Source organism: Phacochoerus africanus, chromosome 2 (assembly GCF_016906955.1).
Source record: "Phacochoerus africanus isolate WHEZ1 chromosome 2, ROS_Pafr_v1, whole genome shotgun sequence".
Lineage (NCBI taxonomy): Eukaryota > Metazoa > Chordata > Mammalia > Artiodactyla > Suidae > Phacochoerus > Phacochoerus africanus.
In genome coordinates this window covers 33108993-33132792 of record NC_062545.1, presented here as the reverse complement: position 1 = coordinate 33132792, position 23800 = coordinate 33108993, and the positions used below count along the sequence as shown (strand labels likewise).

Genomic DNA, 23800 nt, shown 5'->3' with positions numbered 1-23800 from the left:
CGAAGGTTTTATCATCAGAGTATATTGGGTTCTTAGTCAAAGGCTTCCGCCTTCCTTTGTGAATAGTGATTGGGAGTGTGACCTTCACCAGTACTGGTTGTGTGGCTGGCTTTGGGAAAAGTATTTATCTTCTCTTTGCCTCAGTTTCTTAATATTACCCACATTACTGGATTATTAGGAAGATTTTAAATGTGTTAGTGGCCGAAGTATTAGCTGCGAGCAGCAGCAGTAGTAATAGTAGTAGCAGTAATAGCAGCAGCAGCAGTAGTAATAGTAGTAATAAAAGTAGTAGTGGTAGCAGTAATAGTAGTAGTAATAGTAGCAGTAGTAGGATCGTGAAATAACTGATTATTGCATGGAATCATCTAATCATTGGAAGTTCAGATAGATTCTTACTAAAACCTTCTGGGCTCTGAACTGTTTGAGGGAGTAATAATTTGGTAACCTTTTCAAATTCTTCCTAACGTGGTGATGTATTTCACTTTTCATTTGATTTGCTAAGCCAATGTTGACAGTTTTGTTTCTGAAAACATTTGATTTAGTGGAAAACTTCTGTTTTTATTAAGGTGTGATATACTCTCTCTTTCTTGCAGAAGTTTTGTCATTTTTGGCCACCCCCTGCAGCATATGGAGTTCCTGGGCCAGAGATCAGATCCAAGTCACAGTTGTGACCTAAGTTGCAGCTGCAGCAATGCCAGATTGGGGACTGAACCTGTGTCCCAGCACGCCCAAGATGCTGCCAGTCCCATTGTGCCAAAGGGGAAACTCCTATGGCAGTTTTATGTCTTTTCAAACTTTGTATTTCTTTTATTTTGTTTGTTTTTACGGCTACACCCACAGCGTATGGAAATTTCCTGAGCTGGGGTAAAATTGGAGCTGCAGCTGAGGTCTACACCACAGCCATAGCAACATGGGTTCTGAGCCACATCTGTGACCTATACCACAGCTTGCAGCAACACCAGAACCTTACCACTGAGCAAGGCCAGGGATTGAGCCCACATCCTCACAGAGACTATGTCAGGTTCTTAATCCACTGAGTCACAACAAGAGCTCTGTCTTTTCAAACTTTGTATATTATTGTCCTGTTTTTCTTGATTTGAGTTGCCTGAGTTTTTCTGTTTTGTTATTCTTTCCAAAGAAACGTTGCTCGGAGTCATATATAGCTCTTATTTTTCTCACCTACAAAACCTGTGGTTCAATATGCATATTTTACTTACTGTGTTATTTTTCATTAGTGAAAGGGAACCTCATAAAACAAGCTGCTTTGAGAATTTTTGCACATATGTTCCTAAGTAAGATTTGCCTAATAATATCTCATCCAGTTTTAGCCTCCTAAAATGAGCTTGATAACTTCCCTTCATTTTCAAATTTTTGGAACATTTTATATAAAACTTGCATAAAATTAATTTTCTCTGTAGTGAAATCATGTTGTGATTGTTAGCTTTAAATTAGCTCCTTTCTTAGCTTCAGATTTCCTTTATTTTCTGAAAGTTTTTTCCCAGAGTCAATTTATATGGAAAAGTTTTGAATTTCACTCCCTGACTATACCATATAATTTTTTTTTTTTTTGTCTTTTTAGGGCTGAACCTGCAGGATATGGAGGTTCCCAGGCTAGAGGTCAAATCATCTGCAGCTGCTCCTACACCAAAGCCACAGCAACATGGGATCCAAGCCACGTCTGCAACCTACACCACAGCTCATGGCAATGCTGGATCCTTAACTCACTGAGCAAGGCCAGGGATCGAACCCACATTCTCATGGACTAGTTGGGCTCATTAACTGGTGAGCCATGATGGGAGCTCCTACCATGTAAATGTATTGGTTGTCTTTGCCTGGACCTCATGGACCTTCAGTCTGGAATGATATCTTACAGGAGGTCCAATTGTGGTTTAGCAGATTAAGGACTCAACATAGTCTATGAGGTTGAGGGTTCCATCCCTGGCCTCGCTCAGCAGGTTAGGGATCCATCATTGCCACAAGCTGCAGTGTAAGTTGTAGATGTGGCTTGGATCCAGTATTGCCATGGCTGTGGCACAGGCCTGCAGCTTCACCTCTGATTTAACCCCTAGCCTGGAAATTTCATATGCCGAAGGTGCAGCTGTAAGAAGGAAAATAAACAAAACCAAAATGAGATCTTATGGTGTCTGAGAGCTTCTGTATCTTAGGGATGTTGGGACTATCTCAGATCCTAGTCAATGGGTGGATGTATTTAGTTCTTTCTGTACTGCCTCTCAGGTCTCAATAGAGCCATGACCTAGTGTCTCCAGTTGGGCTCTTTGGAACCAGAGAGTGTTGCGAATGTATTGTGTACAGGAGGTTTGTTGTTGAGCAGTCTTGAAAACAATACCAGTGAGAGAGTGAGAGAAGCAACTGTGGTACAGTTACAGAAGAAGCTGCAGATGATCCTATTACGAGCCCCAGGTGACCCATCAGAGTTATCCCTAATTCAGGCATGAGAACCAGACCTTTTGTATCTTTGCATTGACCGGTCCCAGGATGTTGGCTGAGAGGAGCCATGTCCTTGGGCATGGAGTCTCCCAGTGGCTCAGTACTGTTCCTGGAGAGGGAGGTGGCCCCGAGCCATCAGTGGTCAGCAGGTAGGAGAGTGGCTGTCTTCGTTCTGAAGGGGGATTAGGGTGGCACACCGCAGTGTCCACCACAACCAGCTAGTTATTTGGTCTCTGACTTTCTTTTAAGAAAAATAAGACAAAACAGGAAATCAAACCAAAATATCCTTTCACATATGTGGGATTAGGCCAGCACAATTCAGTCCGGTCTTTTGGGTTTGAACAATGAATCTGGCTCCTAAATGCAGTCTTCTTTCATTATTTTGCCTGAGATGTAATGAGCTTTTTTTTAGTTTCTTTTTTCTTTTTTTTTTAGATGTAGGATTTTTTTCTTTAAATCCAGAAAACTTCCTTCAGTCATAATTTTTATTATTACTTTTGTTCTATTCTCTTTTTTTGACTGGTAATAACCTGTTATTCTTGGGTTAGATCCAAAGGATGACATTCAAAATATTGAACAATTAATGTGACAGCCACCATTGCACAGGACAGTTGAAACAAACACCAGTCTTAGTGTGGGAGCAGAGTTTTGGAATCTCCCCGCTGTACCGAGAGTTATCCTTCCTTGCTTGCATCTTAGGGAAGTCCCACAAGGGCCTGACTGCTGAGGGTGGAGGGGATCTTTTACCAGCCAATCCGGAAGTACTTTAATATTTCAACAACCAATACATCTTTGGGGTATTCCAGACATATTTCTCAAGTTGAAATACCGACTCTTGCTTTGTCAAGTGTGTTACCTGAGGGTTAGGTCAATCTGCTGAGTCTACGTGTTCACCAGTATTCATTCACGGTTCTTCCCTCAGTGATGGAAGCATTGGTCCCTGGATCTAGCCTGATTGGGGAGTGGCACAGGGCTAGGGGAGAAAGCCTCTTGCAGTTTCTGCACTATGCAGTATAGAGGAGACTGAAAAAGAAGCCCACTCTGTATTTCCTTATAGCCAGTAGGATTTAAGACTCAGTAAGCCCATGAGAACTTTTTGGGGGGGGGGTGGAGGGGCATCTTAGAGCAAATTGATTTTCAAAAACACTTCGCCCTAAAAGAATATCCTCCCGCCTGTTTCTTCAGTTAATTCAATTTAATTCTGCACAATATGTGTAATTTTGAGCCTTTTTAATGCCACCATGCTACCACATTTGACCTTTGGGGACCTTTGCTGAATACAGTTCCTTTCTTTCTTTCTTTCTTTCTTTCTTTCTATCTTTCTTTCTTTCTTTCTTCCTTCCTTCCTTCCTTCCTTCCTTCCTTCCTTCCTTCCTTCCTTTCTTTCTTTCTTTCTTTCTTTCTTTCTTTCTTTCTTTCTTTCTCTTTTTCTTCTCTTTCTTTCTTTGTTTCTTTCTTCCTTTCTTTTTCTTTCTTTCTTTTGGTTGTTGTTGTTGGCTTCTGTCTCCTTTACCTGAAAGATGATAGATAAAATAATTCATTTCCTCCATTGTAGGAAGGCCCATTAATAAAGAATTCTATGAATTGGCCTTCAAATTTAAACTCATATTCCTGGGAAAAGTATCATTTGGTTTTCCCTTCTGCAAACAGTCTCTCTCATGGGTACTGATATGCAAAAAGTTGAATTTCATTTTGTAATGTGCTAGATTCTCACTTGAAAAATTAGGCTTGCTTTTTTGCTTCCATAGCAATTGGTTTTTATTTTGGTTGTTAACCTTGAAGTGATCCTCAAATATTTTTCATGCCTGGGTTTAGTATCTTGGAGCTAATTTTATCCACATTTCTTGATGCTCTGATCCATTTATTCTACCCAATCACTGTTATTGTTCATCCTTTTTATATTTAGTAACCAGTTAGTAACACCATTAAAAAAAAAATTGGGGTTGACAGATGCATCGCATTTCTTCTGGCTATTTTTTCTTTTCATATTAAGAGCATATTTAATTCATGGAGTATTAGTCCAAGGGGTCATTGACTTCGTTTCATTTTGCCTGTTGATATCCAGTACATCCTCAGCCTTTCTTTCAAGATAGGAATAATTTCTCCCATTTGCTGAGTCTTTACTAATATGTTAGAGACTGGGATAGCATTTTTTCAAATATCGTGTAATCCTTAGCCAAATTTTAATTTAGTTAGTGGCAGAGCAGGAATATGAATCCAGGTTTATCAGACTCAAAACTCACCCTCTTGACCATGGCCTATACTTTGTATTAGGAGACAAAAGATCCAGGGTCACTTTCTGAGGCTTCCTCTATCTCAGTGTGGCTTTGGGCTTCGCCCTGTCTCACAGTGTGTTTTCCTTATCTTGGGGACAGCTACGTCCTAGCATTGTTTTGAAACTAAAATGAAACAAGGCATCTGCAGATTCTGATCTCACTTTTTTCACTGGCTTGAAGGGATAGGAATGAATCAGGACAAGTGGTAATTCACACAGTGGCTTGTTGACTAAGCCTTGTTATACTTAGAAATAAGAAGCAGAATGAGATCCAGGTCTGAAAGCAGCAGGGAACAAGAGTGCTGCTTTCCTCTGGGTCATTCCCTGCCTGGTCAGGCTACCATGCAGTGGTGTTACTGGGCCCTAACGGGGACAGTCCTAGAGGAAGCAGGGCTTCAGGCTCCATGGCATGGAGGGCATCTCTTAGTCCTGGGAGATTTCACGTTTGGTTTAAAAGGTGTTCTCTATGATGAAAATTTATTGTCTTGACTCTACATGAAACATTGGAGGTTATATTTCTTTCAGGATCATATTTATCAGACCCATCTTCTTATAGAGGTTAATCTTCTGCCTCACTTTTTCCTACTCAAAGCCAGATCAAGTATTTAATACTCATATTCTCAGCCAGAATTAGGAGACATTTGTATTTGCAAATTCTACTTTGGATAACCACATTATTATCTATTAAACCATTTCAAGAAAGTCTGCAAGGATATGCTATATTAATGTAGCCTTCCACAGTTAATGGTGCATTGTTAGTGCCCAATAAATAATTGCCAAATGAATAATTTCCATATAATAAATAGCTGTAAATAGTAGAGGGAGGCCTTTACTATCTATTCATTAAATATCAACATAATAAAAATATTCCTCGTTTGATAATTGTCTAGAGTGATGAAATAGCAGTAAAACCAAAGAACCACAAAGTCATTTCTCCAACACTACTGTCATCTAATATTTTATTGCTTCTGATATTAAGGAAATCCTGCAATTGACGTTTTAATAATATATTTCCAAAAATACAGTACGTTGGTTTCCAGGTCACCAAAAAGTGAGGCTTTCATTTTTTGTTATTATTTTTTAGTAATAGTAAGTAGCTTATTCAGTATCAGCTTCTGGTTTTATATAATTTATTGCCAAGATAACATACTTATTATAGAATAATTAGCAAATACAAGAAAATTTAAAACTACCTGTCCCTTTTTTTTTTTCTAACACATCATTTTCTGCATTTGGGTGGGTGGATTTTTTTATATCTGAAATATTATACTAACTACTTTGTAACCTGCAGTTTTTTAACTTGACAACATGGCAACCATTTTCACATAAATATCTACTAATTACAAGTAAGTATTGCCTCTGTGGATGGGTGCAGCATCATTTAACGAACCAGTCTCTAGTGGTTTTCTAGACTAGTTGTTTCCTGTCTCTCACTACTACAGGCCCTATTGCAGTAAAACTCAGTAGTATTAGGATTAGGGGTGTGTGTGTGACACACAGACCATGTACACATGGGTTGTGTAAGGTAAAGCAGTTTCTTTCTCATCAGAGGAGGTGCAGAGGTTGGTGCTCAGGGCTTATTGGTTCTCAACAGTATCGGGAAGTCCGGTTCTATCCGTCTGGTTGCTCAGCTTTGCAGAGTGTCTGTTCCCAAGGTCTTATCTTGGTCAAGGGTGGTTCTGGAGTGCTCGCCATTCCTTGCCCAGGAGGAAGCAGGCTCAGCCTGAGGGAGGGGTGAGAAAAAGTTCAGCCATATGCCTTTGGTAAATTTTCGTTTCAAGAAACTTCAAAAAGTACAGAAAACATCTTTAAAAGTATTATTTTTCATGCAGGTAAATAGTTTGAGAGAAAGGTGGTAAGAAGCCCGACCTTAGTGAAATGATGATGGCAGAATTGTTTTCCAGAATAAAAGGCTTTGTCTTCTGAAGCACATTGTGCACATTCAGACCTGCTCTTCCTTACTCTTTGCACTGAGCCAGCTCCCTGAGCCAAAGACTGTGCACTGCAGTTTCTATTGCATGTTAAAATAAAAACCTAGAGTCACATTTCTGCACAGTTCAAGGGAGTAAATACATATCCACTCAAATGAAGTTGCTTTCTTTATCCCTTTGGTTAGGGGTGTACCTAACCTTAGATTTCTGAGAAGATGGGAGTGTAATGTAGTTGGTAAATGCTATAGTTGCCCCATTTGTCAGAGAAGAAGAGGTGAGTCAGAAAAGGAAAAAAAGGAAGGGGAGTCTTAATATGGAGGATACAAAGTTGGTATTAGGAAGGATTGGAGCAGAGTGTGTGTCTAGGCCTATTTACAAAGTCAGCTTCAAAGACATGCAAATGCTACCAGAAACACAAACACCATAGGGGTTTTAGTCATTTCTTTAGAATGCCTCTTATTTTTCTAAGGAATAATGATGTAGGAGCATTAGAAATGGACTGTGAATAACACAGCTTCAGCAGTAATAGAATGAAAGTAGAATGGAGCTGCAATGGAGAAGTAAACGGTGCCAAGTGGCAACGGAACATAAACAATTATAGAAGGAAGTATACGGTTTCAGAGAAGACTGACCCTTATTCTGTGGCAGACAGTCTGAATGCAAGTTAAAAAGCAAACTGCTATGTTTTACTCTAGTGTGAAACTAGAAATCTTACCATTTGATACAAGCCTGTCTCCTGAAAGATTTATAAATATTGCATTTCAAATAATTGTTAAATCATTGGGACTGTCTGAGATAAAGGAATATTTTAAAGTTACCCCATATTTATGCTAAACAAAAATGTCTTGAACTCTGAGAATTTTAAAAGAATAAAAACAAATGGGTACAGGTTTATATACTTGGCTCATATAGATTTCCAGGGAAGTAGAATGAGGATCTAAAACCTTAAAATCAATTATATGAGATTTGTTGGATGAAATGTGGAAAGAGAAATCATGAAGTGTTTTTATAAAATATTTAAAGAATTAAAATGTTTCATGGGGACCAGCTACAGTTTTCTATCTACATGAGTGAACTAGGACCAGTGGGCGTTAGCTCCAGTAAAATAGTTTTGCTTTTTTTTAAAATTCAGCATAGTAGCCTTTCTTACATTCAGAGCAATTAAAATTTAGATTAGGCTAGTTTTAAAAGAAAAGTTACTAAAGAACCATAATAGAACAATAAATAAATTTTTTAAACTCTATTATCACTTATAACAGCAACAGAAGACCTCAGATACATAAAAAATAAATTTAACAAAAGATATGCAAGCTCTCTACATGAAAATGAAAAACCATTGAAGAGAGATTTAAAGCAGATCCAAAGAAATGGAGAGAGATGCCTTGTTCTTTGATTGGAAGATCAGTATTGGGAAGATGTTATCTCTCACCAAATTGACATATTCTCAGTGGTCATCCCAATCCAGATCCTAGCATTTGTTTAAACCAGCTGATCCTAAAGTTGGAAATGTGTAGGGTAAAGCTAGGCAAGGCAATCTTTATAGGTGCACTTATAAATAAAGTGGAAGTAATTAAAATCTATGCACTGGTGTGGAGCCCGGTGGAACAGAATAGAAAATCTGAAAACACGTTTCTGTTTTGTTGGTTTTTTTAAAAGTTTTATTGAAGTATAGTTAATTTACAGGACTGTGATAATTTTCTGCTGTACAACAAAGTTACCCAGTCATTCATACACACCTAACTATCTCTCTGATTCTTTCCCCACATAGATTATCACAGAATACTGGGTAGAAGTCTCTGTGCTGTACAGCAGGGTACCTTTTGGGCACTGCAGTACAGCAGGGAAAGGATAGCTGGACTTTTCATTAAACCATCATTGGGCAATTAGAAATCCATGTGGGAAAAAACATGAAGATTGATCTTTACCTCATACCATGGAGATAAATTTCAGATGGATTGTGATCTAAATGTAAAAGGCACAGCATCAAGTGGTTTTTTTTTTCATTTTTTTTTATTACTCAAATGAATTTATCACATCTGTAGACAACATCAAGTGTTTTGAGGAAAGCAGAGAAGGGTATCTTCAGGACCTTGAGATAAGGAAAGATTTCTTCAAGCCATAAAAGAAAAAATTAATCATCGAAGTTCCTGTTGTGACACAGTGGAAATGAATCTGACTAGGAACTGAGGTTGCAGGTTCAATCCCTGGCCTCCCTCAGTGGGTTAAGGATCCAGCGTTGCCATGAGCTGTGGTGCAGGTCGAAGACAAGACTCAGATCCTGTGTTGCTGTGGCTGTGGTGAAGGCCGGCAGCTGTAGCTCCAATTCAGCCCCTAGCCTGGGAACCTCCATATGCCACAGGTGTGACCCTAAAAAACAAAAAACAAACAAAAATTAATAGATTAAACTTTACTACACCTAAGAGGTCCATTTATCAAAAGACCCCCCCCCCTTTTTTTTTTCTTTTTTTGTCTCATCTAGGGCCGCACTTGAGGCGTATGGAGGTTCCCAGGCTAGGGGTCCAATCGGAGCTGTAGCCGCCGGTCTACACCACAGCCACAGAAACGCAGGATCCGAGCTGCATCTGCAACCTACACCACAGCTCACGGCAACGTCGGATCCTTAACCCACTGAGCAAGGTCAGGGATGGAACCCGCAACTTCATGGTTCCTAGTCGGATTTGTTAACCACTGCGCCACAACAGGAACTCCCAAAAGACCCATTTTTTAAGGTGCAAAAAGAAGACAAAGAGTGGAAGGACATGTAGTAATACATATTTTCAAGAAAGGATTCTTCCCTTGATTTCTTACTTCTGCAAATAAGTAAGAAAAAGGCAAGATGACTCAGTGGGGAAATGATCCTAAAATAGATAACGTACTTCACAAAAGAGGTTCTCTAGATGACCAATAAAAAGGGAAAAGATTGTCAACTTTGTCATCAGACAAATGCAGTTGTAACTGCAACATGATACCATGACACCCCCATGACAACCGCAATATGATACGAAAGTGGTTACAATGAAAGATAGACAGTACCACTTGTTGATGAGGACATGACACACTTGACACACTCTCACACTGTTAGCAGGTGTGTGCTGTACAGCTCTCTTGGTGAATTGGCAGAATTTGCTGAAGCTTAATGTGCACCAATGCTGTAACCACAAAGTCCTCCTCTTCAGTATATATATATGCACAGGAATGCATATATATAGTCAAGAAAAGATATGGACAAGAGTGTTCCCCCACAGCACTGTTGGTCATAGCCAGAACTTAAAAACAACTCAGACGTCCATCAGCTCCAAATTCATTGTGAAATATTCCTAACAATGAAAAAAAACACACAGCAAAGAGCAGGTGAGCTACAACTTCATACAGCAGTTTGGATGAACTGCACAAACCCTGCTGAGAGAAGCCAGATACCAAGTTTTCATCTAACTATAGTTCAGAACCAGAGAGGAAGAAGTAGTGGTGTGAGAAGGCAGGGAAGTGGCCCCTGTGCTGGGTGGGTGTGACTGGAAGGGGTTCAGGGTTTGTGCCGGACTCTGCTTCTTGATCTGTGTGTTGGTTACATAGGTGCTATTGTTTTGCTTTCTGAAAAAGCTTTGAGCAGTACGCTTAGGATTTGTGTAGTTTTCTGTTATTCTTCAAGGAAGCAAAGTTTAAAATGCTAGGAATACAGAAGTCTAAACTGGGTAACCAGGTGGTGAAGGTTTGCAGTGGAATTCAAGGATCACAATAGCTGAGCTGATGGGAAGAAGGAAGAGGTAGTGTGGGGGATGTGGCCTTGCTTCTGGTGGGCTTTGCATAAGTAGTTAAACAAGAGTTCTATTCTAAAGGATCCTAAGAAAGAAAATGATTGACAAACTCTAGTTGAGAGTCCCAATGACCAAAAAAACAAAAATCACTTGCTAGAAATATTTTAGGAGAGCTGCAGTAAAACTAGGTTTGGATTCAGAAGAACTAGCAGATAAATAGAACATTCTGTAGTTTTAGTTTTGATCTTCACAGATGAGGAATGACAAAAGCACTTGTCTTGCTGCAATGTTGTTTTTCCTGCACTAATTTCATACCCCCTTTCAAAAGAATTAAGTTACCTATTTAAAAAGTCAGTGTGATTAGCAAATAGAAGTAGAAGAACAAAGCAGGGCAGAGGTAAAAGGAGAGAACAGATACAGTAACTACAGGGTAAACACAGTGGCTGGACTTGAGCATACAACTTGACTCTTACTTTTAGGGTATCCAGAGCCGAATGGGAAACAAACGTAATTTCTAAGCTGAGAGCTGTTTTTCTTGTCAGTGAAGCTCAGAGGCACATCTCTTTCCTGAAGCACTAAAGGAGCAACGCTGAGTGACTTGATGGGTGTCTCAGTAATGGGTGATGGAGCAAACATGTCGGTTGAATTTCAGGTTGTTTCTTGTGATGACCTTCAGTCAGGACAAAGGAGAGTAATTATTCATTGAATGTAATGTTGAACCAAGGCTTTACCTAGCACCTCTGCCACTCATGGTTTGGGGTGACATGTGGCATTTGGGGCTTTTTTGGCTGCTTTTCAGAGAGTGAGTTTGGGTTTGTTTCTGTCGACTAGGTGCCCGGGAAGAACCCAGTGTACAGCAGGCACAGCGGCGGTCGGCTGTCTTTCTGTCATTTAAGTCCCCGATTCCATGCCTGCCCTTGCGCTGGGAGCAGCAGAGCAAACTCCTCCCAACTGTGGCCGGCATCCCTGCCAGTAAAGTTTCCAAATGGAGCACAGATGAGGTATGGTTTATTTTCTTGGTCTGCCAGGGACCAGATGTAAGAGTATGGGCTTAAGTAGCACGCGTGCCTGCAGTGTTTCGCCGTCTTTTCTGAAAGGGAAGAAATTATTATGAAACGATGCGAACCTATAGGTTACGTATTTTGAACCTGTGACATTTAGATTCTGGCTTCTTTTTTTAAACTAGCATCTTGACTTTATTTTTAACAGGTGTCAGAATTCATACAGAGCTTACCTGGGTGCGAAGAACATGGAAAGGTATTTAAAGATGAGGTAAGTGTTCCACTGAATTGCAGTATGTTACTTAATGGGAACAAGGCACTGAAAAGCAGTGAATGGTGAAATATGTTCTGAATTGGCAGAGGGGGGAAGAGATGGGTTTTGTTGAAATTGACAAATTGATATCGAGTTGTCTAACAAGCCGCATTAATCAGTTGTATAAAATTGTGTTTGTATAAGATTAGATGCAGAGGAAATGTTTGTACCGTTTTATCATGCCCCACAGCAGTAGCACTAAACTGTCTATTTAAAAAAACACACATACACAAAACTTAATAGCATGCATTTATAGTTTATAGCACAGAAAAACCAAGGCAAGAAATAAGCAGCATTTCATTTTTAATAGAGTAAAATTAGTTCCCATTATTTTATTTTCAAACATCACTTTAATACCAAGACTAAATTCATTTGATGCTTATAATTAAATATTACCATTATTTCTAAAATAAACCCTTAGATCTTATGCATTTCTCAGTGATGTTTATACTGATATTCATTATATTCATTATCATCTGCTGTTGGAAGATTATTTTATTCATTGCTTTCATCTGACCATCCAAAATTTCAGTATAAGGGATGGTTAATGATGATACCACCTCTGTCAAGCATTAGAACAAAAAGGAATTTGACTTCTCACTACACTAGAGTCATTGCTGTTCCAATACAGCAGGAGACTGTTTTCACAGGAGACCTTTAAAAATAAGCCACTTGCCTTTCGGCTCCTTCAAGGAGAGCAGTTATCCCTCTGATCTTGATTCTCAGAAGGTAGAACAAAGACTAAGTCAATTGAGAAAACTTTGTCCAGCACCTGCTGTCTGCAGTCATAAGTGTATACACTTGTTTGCTCCTGTGTTTAGCTTCCAGTGTTCAGAATAGCACACTTTTGGTGTTCCAGTCATGGCTCAGCAGATTAAGAACACAACTAGTGTCTGTGAGGGTGCAGGTTCGATCTCAGGCCTTGCTCAGTGAGTTAAGGATCTGGCGTGGCAGTGGCTGTGCCCTAGGCCAGCAGCTGTAGCTCCGTTTCGACCCCTAGCCTGGAAACTTCCATAAGCCACAGGTGCAGCCATAAAAGGAAAAAATTTTTGATTAAGAACATTGCAAGAGTGTCAGGACAGCCAAGAATCCAGCCACCCATTGCCAGTGTCACTGTATCATTTACACTTTAGGTGGATGCCTCTTAAAATGCACAAGGACCTTATTTTCATCAGCCTTTTTCTGTTTTAGTTCCCACTTCAGAAATGTCCTATCTTCTTTCTGGTTGATCTCTAATTTGCAGTTACTACGATTTTGGCTTTCTTAAGGCCCAAGTCCTTAGTGTCTTTGTGGACTCCTCTCGGTCAATCTTCGATCTCTTTGCAGACTTAGATACCCACAGGGTGGTGAAGCTCTTTCTTTAAAAGAGCCTTGTAGTCATTACTTTGAAAATGATGAAACAACTTTAAAGATAACTTTCTAGTACATCTATTTTATAAATTCTACTTTTGGTTCTGTTGCTATCTAGGCAGTCTATCTAGATTTGCTCTGTTACTTAGTTGAAGTAAAATTTTGAATTCAAAGGATGTGTTACTTCTTTGAGTAAGTTTTTTCTTCATATTATTTTTGGAGACATTCCTCAGGCACCAGATATCCTCAAAGGCAAATCCTTCTTTTAAAGACAGTGAATGTTCTCTCTCCACGTATATCATTCATGTATTCATTCCATTATTCATTCATCCTATGAACTCTTATTAAATTCCTGCCATGTGTATGTTAGTCTATGTAATGCTGTGGTGAAAGGGTTAATTCGGAGATAATAGGACCCTATCCTTGCTCTCAAATATCTCACCAGGTCAGCTGGTATGGGTTCTGAGTCCTAGAAAAAAGTCTAACTAGAGTCCTGTAAGTCATCTCTAAAAGGCAGAGTATAGGGATTCAGATGGGGCTGTTGTTGAAACCATCCTTGACTTCTCTTTCTCTTACCCATTCCACGTTTAATCAGTGGAGAATTTTATCGCTTGTATTTTAAAAAACATTTTTGTTAATGACTTAGATGACGTCTGTCGTCAGACCCTTCATTCTACCAAAGTCTAACTGGGTCGCGTAAAGTGTTAATAGATCTGCCTCTTCTTGGCCTTTCTTCTCAGAGGGCTGTCACAGCATAAGCACATGAGACTGAAACCACTGTTTCCAGGAAACAGTAGCGCATTCCTCGTAGCTGCCACCTAATTTGTCTTACACATAGAAATTAGTACTGTGGAATGCCTGCACTTCTGTCTACATCTACAGGATGTTTCCTTGCTGAAAATTAGCAACCTTTCCACATAATTGTTACTCAAAGTTGTATAAGATGACTCGAGTTCTTACTGATTAAACAGATAAGCAATTTAGATTTAAAGGTTTTTATTTTTAGAGGAAAGAAAAAAAATTCAAGAAGTAACCACTTAATTACATTAGCCTTTATTTACTGAACTGCTTCACAGAATTTAGAGTGTATTAGTTTGCTTGGGCTGCTGTAACTAAGTACCCTAAACCAGCAGATTAAATGGCAGAAATATTTTGTCTCCCAAATCTGGAGGTGAGAAATCTGAAGATGGCAGGAAATCATGGTGTTGGCAGGTAGCTTCCTTCCGAGGGCTGTGGGGACGAGATCTGCCCAGGCCTCTCTCCCGTCTTGTGGGTGGTGTTCTCTTGTTGTCTTCTCTCTGTATGTGTCTGTCTGTGTTCAGACTTCCCCTTTTTATAAGGACACCAGTCATCTTGGATTAGGGGCCCATGCTATTCTAGTATGATCTCATCTGAACTAATTACCTATTTCCAAATAAAGTCACATTCTAAGGTCATTGAAAGTTAGCACTTCAACATAGGAATTTGGGAGGAACACAGTTCACCTGGTAATAGTACACTGATGTCAAGTTTCTTTCTTTCTTTCTTTCTTCTTTCTTTCATTTTTTGATTAGTTGATGTGTCTTTTTTATTTTACTATTTTTATTATAGTTGATTTACAGTGTTAAGTCAATTTCTGCTTATACAGCAAAGTTTCTAATGTACTCTGAGGCAGAGAGCAAAAGTGTCTTTTACTTTTTGTATGAAATGGAAAAACCAAAAGAAAAGCAAATTAACTTTTTGAGATGGTGGAACTCCTGGAAAGCTGGAAATTATACAAGAAAACTGCTCCTTTGCTCCACCCATGAAACCAGACATCATCTTCCTAGGGTTGTATCTTTGAACCTCAGAGTATTCTATTTAGTAGAAACATTGAGGATTTTTACTCTTAGAAGAGACCCAGAGAGAGGAAGGATGTTTCTCATGGTTACCAAGTGGTAGAAGGACCAGCCTAGGGTATATGACTCCTCCCACCTGCCTCACGTTCCTTCACCTACACTGTTGGTTGCCCTTGTTAGTAGTTGCCTTTCTTCTGTAATTGAAAGAGTAATGGTGGCTACTCTAAAAATGAATGTTATATTGGATGAAACTAGAAACTCTCTTACTAAGTGAAATAAGTGAGAAAAAGAAAGACAAATGCCATTTGATATCACTTATATCTGGAATCTAATATATGGCACAAATGAACCTTTCCACAGAGAAGAAACTCATGGACATGGAGATCAGACTTGTGGTTGCCAAGGGGGAGGAGGAGGAGGGAGTGGGATGGACTGGGAGTCTGGGGTTAATAATGCAAACGATTGTATTTGGAATGGATAAGCAATGAGATCCTGCTGTATAGCACTGGGAACTATATCTAGTCACTTGTGATCAAGAATGATGGAGGATAATGTGAGAAAAAGAATACACACACACACACATGTGTGCGTATAGTAGAAAACTGACAGAACACTGTAAACAAACTACAATAAAAATAAAAATTATTATTAAAAATAAAATAAAAATGAATGTTATCACTGATTTTCCTTTCTTCATGATGGAAGGCTAATTTTTTTAAAGAGTTAGCATGTAGCTGATATGTTTGTCTGTGAATTCCTTTGTTTACATCCACAAATATGTATGTACTTGTTCTCATCCTTCATTCTAAAACCTGCCATGATAAGAACTGGATTTGAGGCTTCCTAGACTTTTCTAAATTCTTCTTGACTGGCGCCCATGGCAGAATAATCATAGAAAGATATGGGTACGTTCCACTCCTATGGACTGATTTTTCAGATGAATAAACTTGACTTTAATCCCAGTCCATATTTGGGGGTGATGTTGTAGATAAGAACGGCCCGTTTATCAGGAAATGTTTGTACAATGAACTCCCCATCTGTACCATTTTAGTGTTGTTATGGAGAGACAGGTGATAATTTAGGCTTGACTATGTCCCATCACCCGATTAACTCACAGTCTCTTGTCTTTTCTTCTCATTGTAGCAAATTGATGGAGAAGCATTTTTGCTTATGACCCAAACAGACATTGTGAAAATTATGAGCATTAAGTTGGGCCCTGCTCTCAAAATTTTCAATTCTATCCTGATGTTCAAAGCCGCAGAGAAGAACTCTCACAATGAACTTTGAAGATGGTGGATTCTGAATACCATCAGCTTTCTGCTTTAAAGCTCATGTTTTACTCAAAGCACAAGGACAGTTGTCACTCCTAAGTGAGAAGTCTCCAAAACTCTAAAGAGCAATGCTACCAGATTATTTATATTCCTCGAGAGACAATATATATGAATTCTTAAGAAAGTGCTTGAGCTTTTAACCAAGTACTGTCTAACAACAGTCATCTTTTGGTTCTGTTCACTGAGCTAAATTTATCTTTGTAAATCTTTTTGAGGCTGGGGGGTGGGGGAGAGGGACTTCATTAATTATTTATGGGTACAACAGAAGGGGCAGAGTAAGAACTTTTGGCATTTTGTAAACATTGTTGAATTCTCTTTCATGTACACTGTTTCTTTTTCGATACTTTCGGGAACCTTTTTATATAATCAAACTTCAACTTAAACCAAATTAGTCAAAACCTGGCTCAGTGTGGCCAGTGTGGGACTGTTACCTGTATTGTTAATTCTGTGCCATATTTTGAATTGCAACATTATGCTAAGTATAACTTTGCAAGTCATGATATTGCCTAACTGCTTGTCATAATTTGTTGGGGCTGAATAGTTGTAAAAATTACCTTCCTTTAAATCAGTGTTTTTACTTTTGCACGCCATGAGATGTTTAAACAGATTACTTTTCACCAGCATCTTTACTCTAAGTACCAAAAACATGTAAATAAAAATAATGGAATTGAAAAATAAAATATATCAACATAAATAAATTAGGTGATGTGTTTGAATGGCATCAGTCTCTTACATTGTGGTGCCCTGTGTGTTTACAAGACTCCAGAGATATCAAAGGAATATGCAGTCATGTTGGAGAGGTTGCTGTTTGTATGATCTTGAACTACTGAGGAGATTACCTTGAGCTTCTCTGTAATTGTCATTGAAGCAACTGTGGTGCTTTTCAGAGATGAAGGGCTCCTCCTGTCCATACAAACACTAATCCAGAAAACTCTGTCTCAGACCTTGCAGTGTCCTCCAAACCCAAAGAATTTTTTTCATGATTGGCTGAAGAGAGTACATAGATTTTACTGAAGAGGCAAGATTTGAGGGAGCAACACCAGTTGACATAAAGATTTTAAATGCTCACAGATCAGAGAGGTGGCTTCTCAAAGCAGTTATTCAAGAAGCTCCGTTTTGGAGAGATTCTTTTCTCTGTAGAACAGTTTGTCTCAATATTTAAGCGTTACAGATGCACTTTAAATGAAAGCCTTTGATTATCTATAAACTGGTAGCTGGTAGTGTTTCTTTTGCAAGAATGCATTTCCAATGCAAAAGGTAAATTATTTTATCAGCCTGTGTGTGTAAATTCTAATTGCAGGATTGGATATTTATTCAAGGACTGTTTTAAAAGTAGAAAGTAAGTTTGTAGCATGTTGTCTGAATTCTGGGGAAAGTTCCACCTCTCTCCTTAGTTGCTCTCTTTTTTTTTTTTTCCCCTCATATAGAATTCCCTTGATACCCCTATTGGAAGTCTATGAGTGGTCCTTTGTTTTTGTCATAATACACAGTAAATGAGGGTCCATGACATCTGCAGTGCAGTGCCCCATTCATTTCTTTGCATGAATCTGCTTTTAAAAAAGTTTTTCGTTGTTTTTTTGTTTGTTTTTTGTTTTGTTCAGAATTTGTACATTCAAGTTGCACTTGTTATACCTGACATGAATGAAATAAAATCTTAACTGCAGATACTTCTTTACACATGTATGATTTTTAAGAAAGCTTGTGAAGTAGGAGGGGTGGATGAGGGCAGAAATAATACCGAACACATGGGCATTAGATAACTGTGTAATGGATATGTAGGATTCAGAACTGTAGGTCAGAGTATGTCCCAGATTGGAGTTCCCCTTGTGGCGCAGTAGAAATGAATCTGACTAGGAACCATGAGGTTGTGGGTTCTATCCTTGCCCTCGCTCAGTGGGTTAAGGATCTGGCATCCCTGTGAGCTGTGGCATAGGTCGCAGATTCGGCTCACATCCTCCGTTGCTATGGCTGTGGTGTAGGCTAGCAGCTGTATCTCTGATTCGGCCCCTAGCCTGGGAACTTCCATGTGCCATGGGTGTGGCCCTAAAAAAAAAAACAAAAAGAAACTATGTCCCAAATGATATGAAGAGTGACAAAAAGGAAAAAATCAAAACTTTTATTAGGTCAAGTAGGGTCAACCACTGGGGACTTTTCCTTTCCAGTTTAAAATATGTATTATAACAACCATTTAAATCTTAGTGAAAACATCTAAGAAGCGTGGTATTACATGTCAGAGGCGAGGCATGAAGCACCCCTATTAGGGTGGAACCATCTACCACAGGAAGTGGAAACCTTTCACCCTTCCACCTGGGATACATACCAAGTATCGTTTAAGTTTTAACAGAGGAAATTGGGAGCCATGATGACAGGTCCCTGAAATGAGAGAAACAGCCTCGGGATAAGACAAAAGGGAGGGACAGGGAATGTGGAATTTGACAGGACTGTGCCATCTAAAAGCATTTTAAAAAATGACAAACACTCTGCCAGCCAAAGAAGACCTGTCTACAGGTTGAAGACAGGCTGCCATTTTGCAGCTTCTCAGTTGAGTGGACTCAGCTTCCAAAGAAGATGGGGTTAAGCTGGTTAAATACTATTGACTGTTTGCTTAGCGGCGTGGCCGTGCTGGACACTGGACATGGATACACCATTGAAAGAAACAGCAAAGCTCACGTGAGTCTGCCCTCACGTTCAGCTCATGCCTGTCCTGTTTGGAGCCAGACTTCACTGCAGCTTCCCTCTGTGTCTCTCCGCCCCAGCCCAGAGGAACAGAGAGGCGTTAGTTCAAGGCCCGCCATACAGATGTGGGTCTCCAAAGGAAAGGACTCTTTAAGATGTTGATAAATTCATTTGGGAGAAGCGGATGAAGACAGAGTGTGAAACAAACAGGAGTGGGAAGGGAATCGGGGGAAATAAAAGAAAACTTGTCAGGAACTTAGGGCACATTGTCATTAAAGGGAAGAGATGGAAACTTTAGAATAGGAACTGGTTATGTGAAAATGAAATGTACCAAGTTGTTACTTACTCTGCCTGTCCATTCTCAAGAAGTGACTAGTCATTGCAGAGTTAGGCAGCTGATCTCTCATTTTCTTTTCTCTCACTGACTTGAGCATTTTAATGACCAGTCCCCAGAGAGAAAAATATTACTATTTTGCAGTATTTGCAGAGATGTATGTTATAAAAATATTTCTTCAATAATTCATATAGGAGTTCCCATTGTGGTGCAGCAGAAACAAATCCAACTAGTATCCATAAGGATGAGGGGTCGATCCCTGGCCTTGCTCAGTGGGTCGGGGATCTGGTGTTGCTGTGAACTGTGGTGCATGTCACAGATGTGGCTCAGATCTGGTGTTGCTGTGGCTGTGGTGTAGGCCGGCAGCTGCAGGTCCAATTCAACCCCTAGCCTGGGAACTTCCATATGCCATGGGTGCAGCCCTAAAAAGCAAAAAAAAAATAATAACAATAATTCATATAAATCCTTTTCTTCTTAAACTTAAAAAAAATTTAGTTTGATGAAGTAACCCAGGAAATGTGCATCAAATTGTGATGCAATATTAGCACACTTCAATTCTTCAGTCTCTAAACCAACCAGTTCTGTCAAAACTAAGTAACATAGGGAGTTCCCTGGTAGCCCAGAGGTAAAGGATCTGGCATTGTCATTGCTGTGGCTCGGGTTCAATCCCTGGGCTGGGAACTTCTGCATGCTGTGAGTACAGCCAAAAAATAATAATAATAATGTTGAGATTGTGATGATGACATCAAGGGGGCACGTTAAAATTGCAGTGTTGGATGAATTTCGACATGAGATTTTAGCTGGATAAATTTTTCCAGGGCTAGATGAAGCACCAGGAGGAGGGCTACTGAGAGAGGTCTAGAAAGGACCCTAACCTGGAAACTAGTGGTCCTGGGGGTGAAAAGCCAGGTCCTTTATCACAGATCCAGACAAGCCCAGGGGGCAACCAGGGCAGATGAGAACACTGGAGATTGAGGCGAGGAGAAACCAGAAGCTGTGTGGGGAGATAAGAACCAGGCACATCACTGTATCTCAAGGGAGGGAAGCAGACAAAGAAGAACACAGGTCACAGATGATCAAAAGCTGTGCCAGCAAGATGGGCCAGCAGTGAGGTGACTTCAGGAATGAAGCAGACCTGGTTTTCCACAGGTATAATTGAAGAAAACCAAAACCCCCAAGGCAGGGTAGCTGGGGAAAAGGGGAACTGGGGAATCTGTACATCCTCTTAAAATATTCAAGTTCAAACTCTTTCCAAGCAATGTTTAGACCAAGGAGGCAGACCACAAGCCACAAATGTGCAGCCCCTGGACAGTAAGTCTTTCCAAAGTAGGCACATAATTAAGTGCAAGGTCATACCCTAAACTGAAGGCAACGGTGTCTTTTAAAAATTAATGCACCCTTGAAAGTATTCACTTGGACTGGAGTTTCTTAGAATGCCAAATGAACAACTCTTTAATTCAGTAGTATTTTATTACAGCATTTCAAGAAAGATTTTAAGTATCGAAGTGTCAGGATGGAAGGCATCGATATTCCTTTGAATCTTAGAGACAAGATGGTTTTCTAATACCTAGCTCTACTACATCAAAACGAATTTTTATTGTTTCAGCTGTCCCAGAGATCAATTCCGATAAAATATCTGGCATGCTATTAAGTGAGTGGGTGTTGAAATCCTACTTCTTTTTCCTTTTCTTGCATAGAAGAAAAATATGGACTGTGCATATCAAAAATCAGTGTCTCTAGGAAGTTGAGGGTTTGGGACAGTTGTTTTGGACACTTGATCCCAAATACATGGAAGGCAGCTATGAGAGCAGCCAAAGCTGTCACACAGTCGTCCACCTTGGTGAGTCTCTCTTTTTCTAAATACAAAGAAAATTCGCAGACATCCATGTTGAAAGGGTTCTTAACTTCTAGCACAGGAGTGGACACTTGCACCTGAAAAAACAAACAAACAAACAAACAAAAAAACATTGCAGTAGAGTCACCACCCCAAGATGTGAAAAATAGCTAAATAATAGTACAAGGTGCCTGGATTTAACCATGACATTCCAATACATGAGCTTGTTGCAATTTAGCCGATTAGTAAATGTGACACAACACTCTTCAAAATAAGCCGTCATCCTACTTCAAATAAATTATCACAAAGATAAGAAACATCCAACCAATGACCATGGACTAACTGCATACCTTGTCATTCACAATGACGAAAAGGCTGGGATCCTCCCCAAAAACATCTGGTAGGAGTAAACATGTGGCTGTCATCTTCATATCTGTCAAAGCAAACATGCTTACAGTCCAAGTAAAAATAAGCTCTTACCAGTGTTGTAAGTAAAGCCAGTTTAAAAAAAAAAAAAAAAAGGTGGATTTGGTTTTTTTTACTTGTTACAGAAAACAAACTATCCTTCTTTGATGAGTGTTTCCCTACCATTTTTTCAGCAACATCCCCTTCTAAACAATATTCGCGATCTCCTGTTCTGCCCTCCAGGTCATAGCCAGGAGAAGGTAAGAGTGCTGCACTGTCTGTCCATCAGCCAAGATGATTTCCTTGTCCTTTCCCTTGGTCCTTGTCAATTACCTTGTGAAATTAACAGGTTACTAGTTTCCCAACTATAATTTTACAATACCCAGTGTACCTTCTAAACCTGTATCCCAGCCCCCTCTATTGAAGAACTTCTTTTTTGAGTTCCTGTCGTGGCTCAGCGGAAATGAATCCAAGAAAGAACCGTGAGGTTTTGGGTTCCATCCCTGGGCCTTGTTCAGTGTGTTAAGGATCCAGTGTTGCTGTGAGCTGTGGGGCTGTGAGCTGTAGTGTAGGCTGCAGACGCAGCTCAGATCCCGCGTTGTTGTAACTGTGGTGTAGGCCGGCAGCTGTAGCTCCGATTCGACCCCTAGCCTGGGAACCTCTATATGGCGCAGGTGGGGCTCTAAAAAGCAAAAAAAAAAAAAAAAAAAAAAATTTCTCCTCCCTACATGTTTCACTAAAATTTACTTATTACCAAAATATAACTTTCCTACCTAGCCTGAATTATACTGATAACTGAGACCAGATCATGCTATTCCCCAAGTTTACCAACATTTCAGCACATCTTCATCTGTATGCTGTTTCATTTTTTCTTGCAATGCAACATTGATTGGATTATCCACCAAAGAAAAAGAAGCCAGTATGTTTTCTGAATAGAATTCCAAAATGTGTCTCGTTTTCTTGTAAATATCAGTTCCTGTAAGAAGGTGGAATTCTCTGAACAGCTGAAAAAAGAAAAAGAACATGAGGAAAGCTCATGTAAAGAAGGTAAGGAAATAAAGTCTTTAAAATTATATTAGCTTTGACCTGCTAGCTTACATACTAGATATTTGACTAGATTTAGTGGAGAAGTAGACCTAGGGCAGAGGAGGAGGAAAGAATGAAAGCCTGAAGTGTATAGAAAAAGATAAATTAATAAAAAGATAAATAAGGAACATGGCAAACTTCTAAGCCTGTAGAATTAAACTGTGATGATGACTCAGGTCAATGAGAGTTGCAAAGCATATAATGCAAATTTTGACTGTTCAGGTTACCCAGCCGAGATTGTGGGATCTACTTTGGTTGAGCCAACAAGAGACAAAAGAAGAAAACTGCCAGATTTTCGGAAGCAAACCTTGAAAAATACCTAACCCCAATATCCTGAAGGGAAAAGAACCTTAGAGAGTCTGTAAATTCAGACAGAAACGGAGGGTGCAAAATAATTTAAGCCAGGGAGATTTGACTACAAGGCGAAAGCAAAACCAGTTCCCCTGTATGGAAACCCCTTTATTTACTTATTTAGTCTTTTTGCCATTTCTTGGGCTGCTCCCACGGCATATGGAGGTTCCCAGGCTAGGGGTCCAATCGGAGCTGTAGCCACCAGCCTACGCCAGAGCAACAGCAACATGGGATCCAAGCCGCGTCTGCAACCTACACCACAGCTCGTGGCAACGCCGGATCGTTCACCCACTGAGCAAGGGCAGGGACCGAACCCGCAACCTCATGGTTCCTAGTCGGATTCGTTAACCACTGCGCCACGACGGGAACTCTGGAAACCCCTTTATTTAAAAGCACTTTTCCTGCCATTGCCTAAGTGAGTTCTTCCCTTCAGAGAATTCCACCACCACTGTCACCCTCTTGACTTTTTTTTTTTTTCTTTTTTGACACGATTGGCATTAAAAGACTGTTCATCATGTTCATCACGGGTAGGGATTACGTAATCATCACTTTTCCTAAAACTCCAGCAAAGAACAGTTAGACACTACCCACTGGGTCTCATCATTTTGTGAATATTTTGGTGGATCTTAAATAGCCCAAAGATGCAGTCCAGCAGTTAAGTTATCAGAAAACTGGAATGCATATTCTCATAAAGGCATAGTGGCTCTGGTATCAGGCCACTCCCAGGGGAACACTGCTTTAGATTCATACCCTAAAAAAGAAACTTTTTCATCAGGAAGATGTGATGTGAAACCTGAGGAAGGGAAACATTCTCCACTATCAGGTGCTGAGCCAAGAAATTTTTTTTTTAATCCTTTAAACAATTTTTTTTTTAAGTTTACATTCAAGTGGCAGGA

The 23800-nt window shown here is 39.7% G+C and overlaps 2 protein-coding genes across 10 annotated transcripts in view; one reads left to right on the top strand and one right to left on the bottom strand.

Annotated features, from left to right (window-relative positions):
• The window catches only part of L3MBTL3 (L3MBTL histone methyl-lysine binding protein 3), a 121041-nt gene extending 104104 nt beyond the window's left edge, over positions 1–16937 (top strand). For all 7 annotated transcript variants that reach the window (XM_047758892.1, XM_047758860.1, XM_047758870.1 and 4 more), the window contains 3 exons: positions 11238–11407; positions 11616–11678; positions 16031–16937. In XM_047758892.1, coding sequence (XP_047614848.1) covers positions 11238–11407; positions 11616–11678; positions 16031–16174 — 377 coding nt within the window. In that variant the 3' untranslated portion in view covers positions 16175–16937. The remainder of the gene's footprint in view (positions 1–11237; positions 11408–11615; positions 11679–16030) is intronic.
• Positions 16938–20679: 3742 nt separating this feature from the next.
• The window catches only part of SAMD3 (sterile alpha motif domain containing 3), a 45956-nt gene continuing 42835 nt past the window's right edge, over positions 20680–23800 (bottom strand). For 2 of the 3 annotated variants that reach the window (XM_047758819.1, XM_047758828.1), the window contains exons 9-11: positions 22300–22471; positions 21413–21495; positions 20680–21160 (exon numbers count right to left, since the gene is read on the bottom strand). In XM_047758819.1, coding sequence (XP_047614775.1) covers positions 20876–21160; positions 21413–21495; positions 22300–22471 — 540 coding nt within the window. In that variant the 3' untranslated portion in view covers positions 20680–20875. Of the gene's footprint in view, positions 21161–21412; positions 21496–22295; positions 22472–23800 lie in introns of those variants that run through there. The other variant, XM_047758838.1, reaches the window with a different exon arrangement.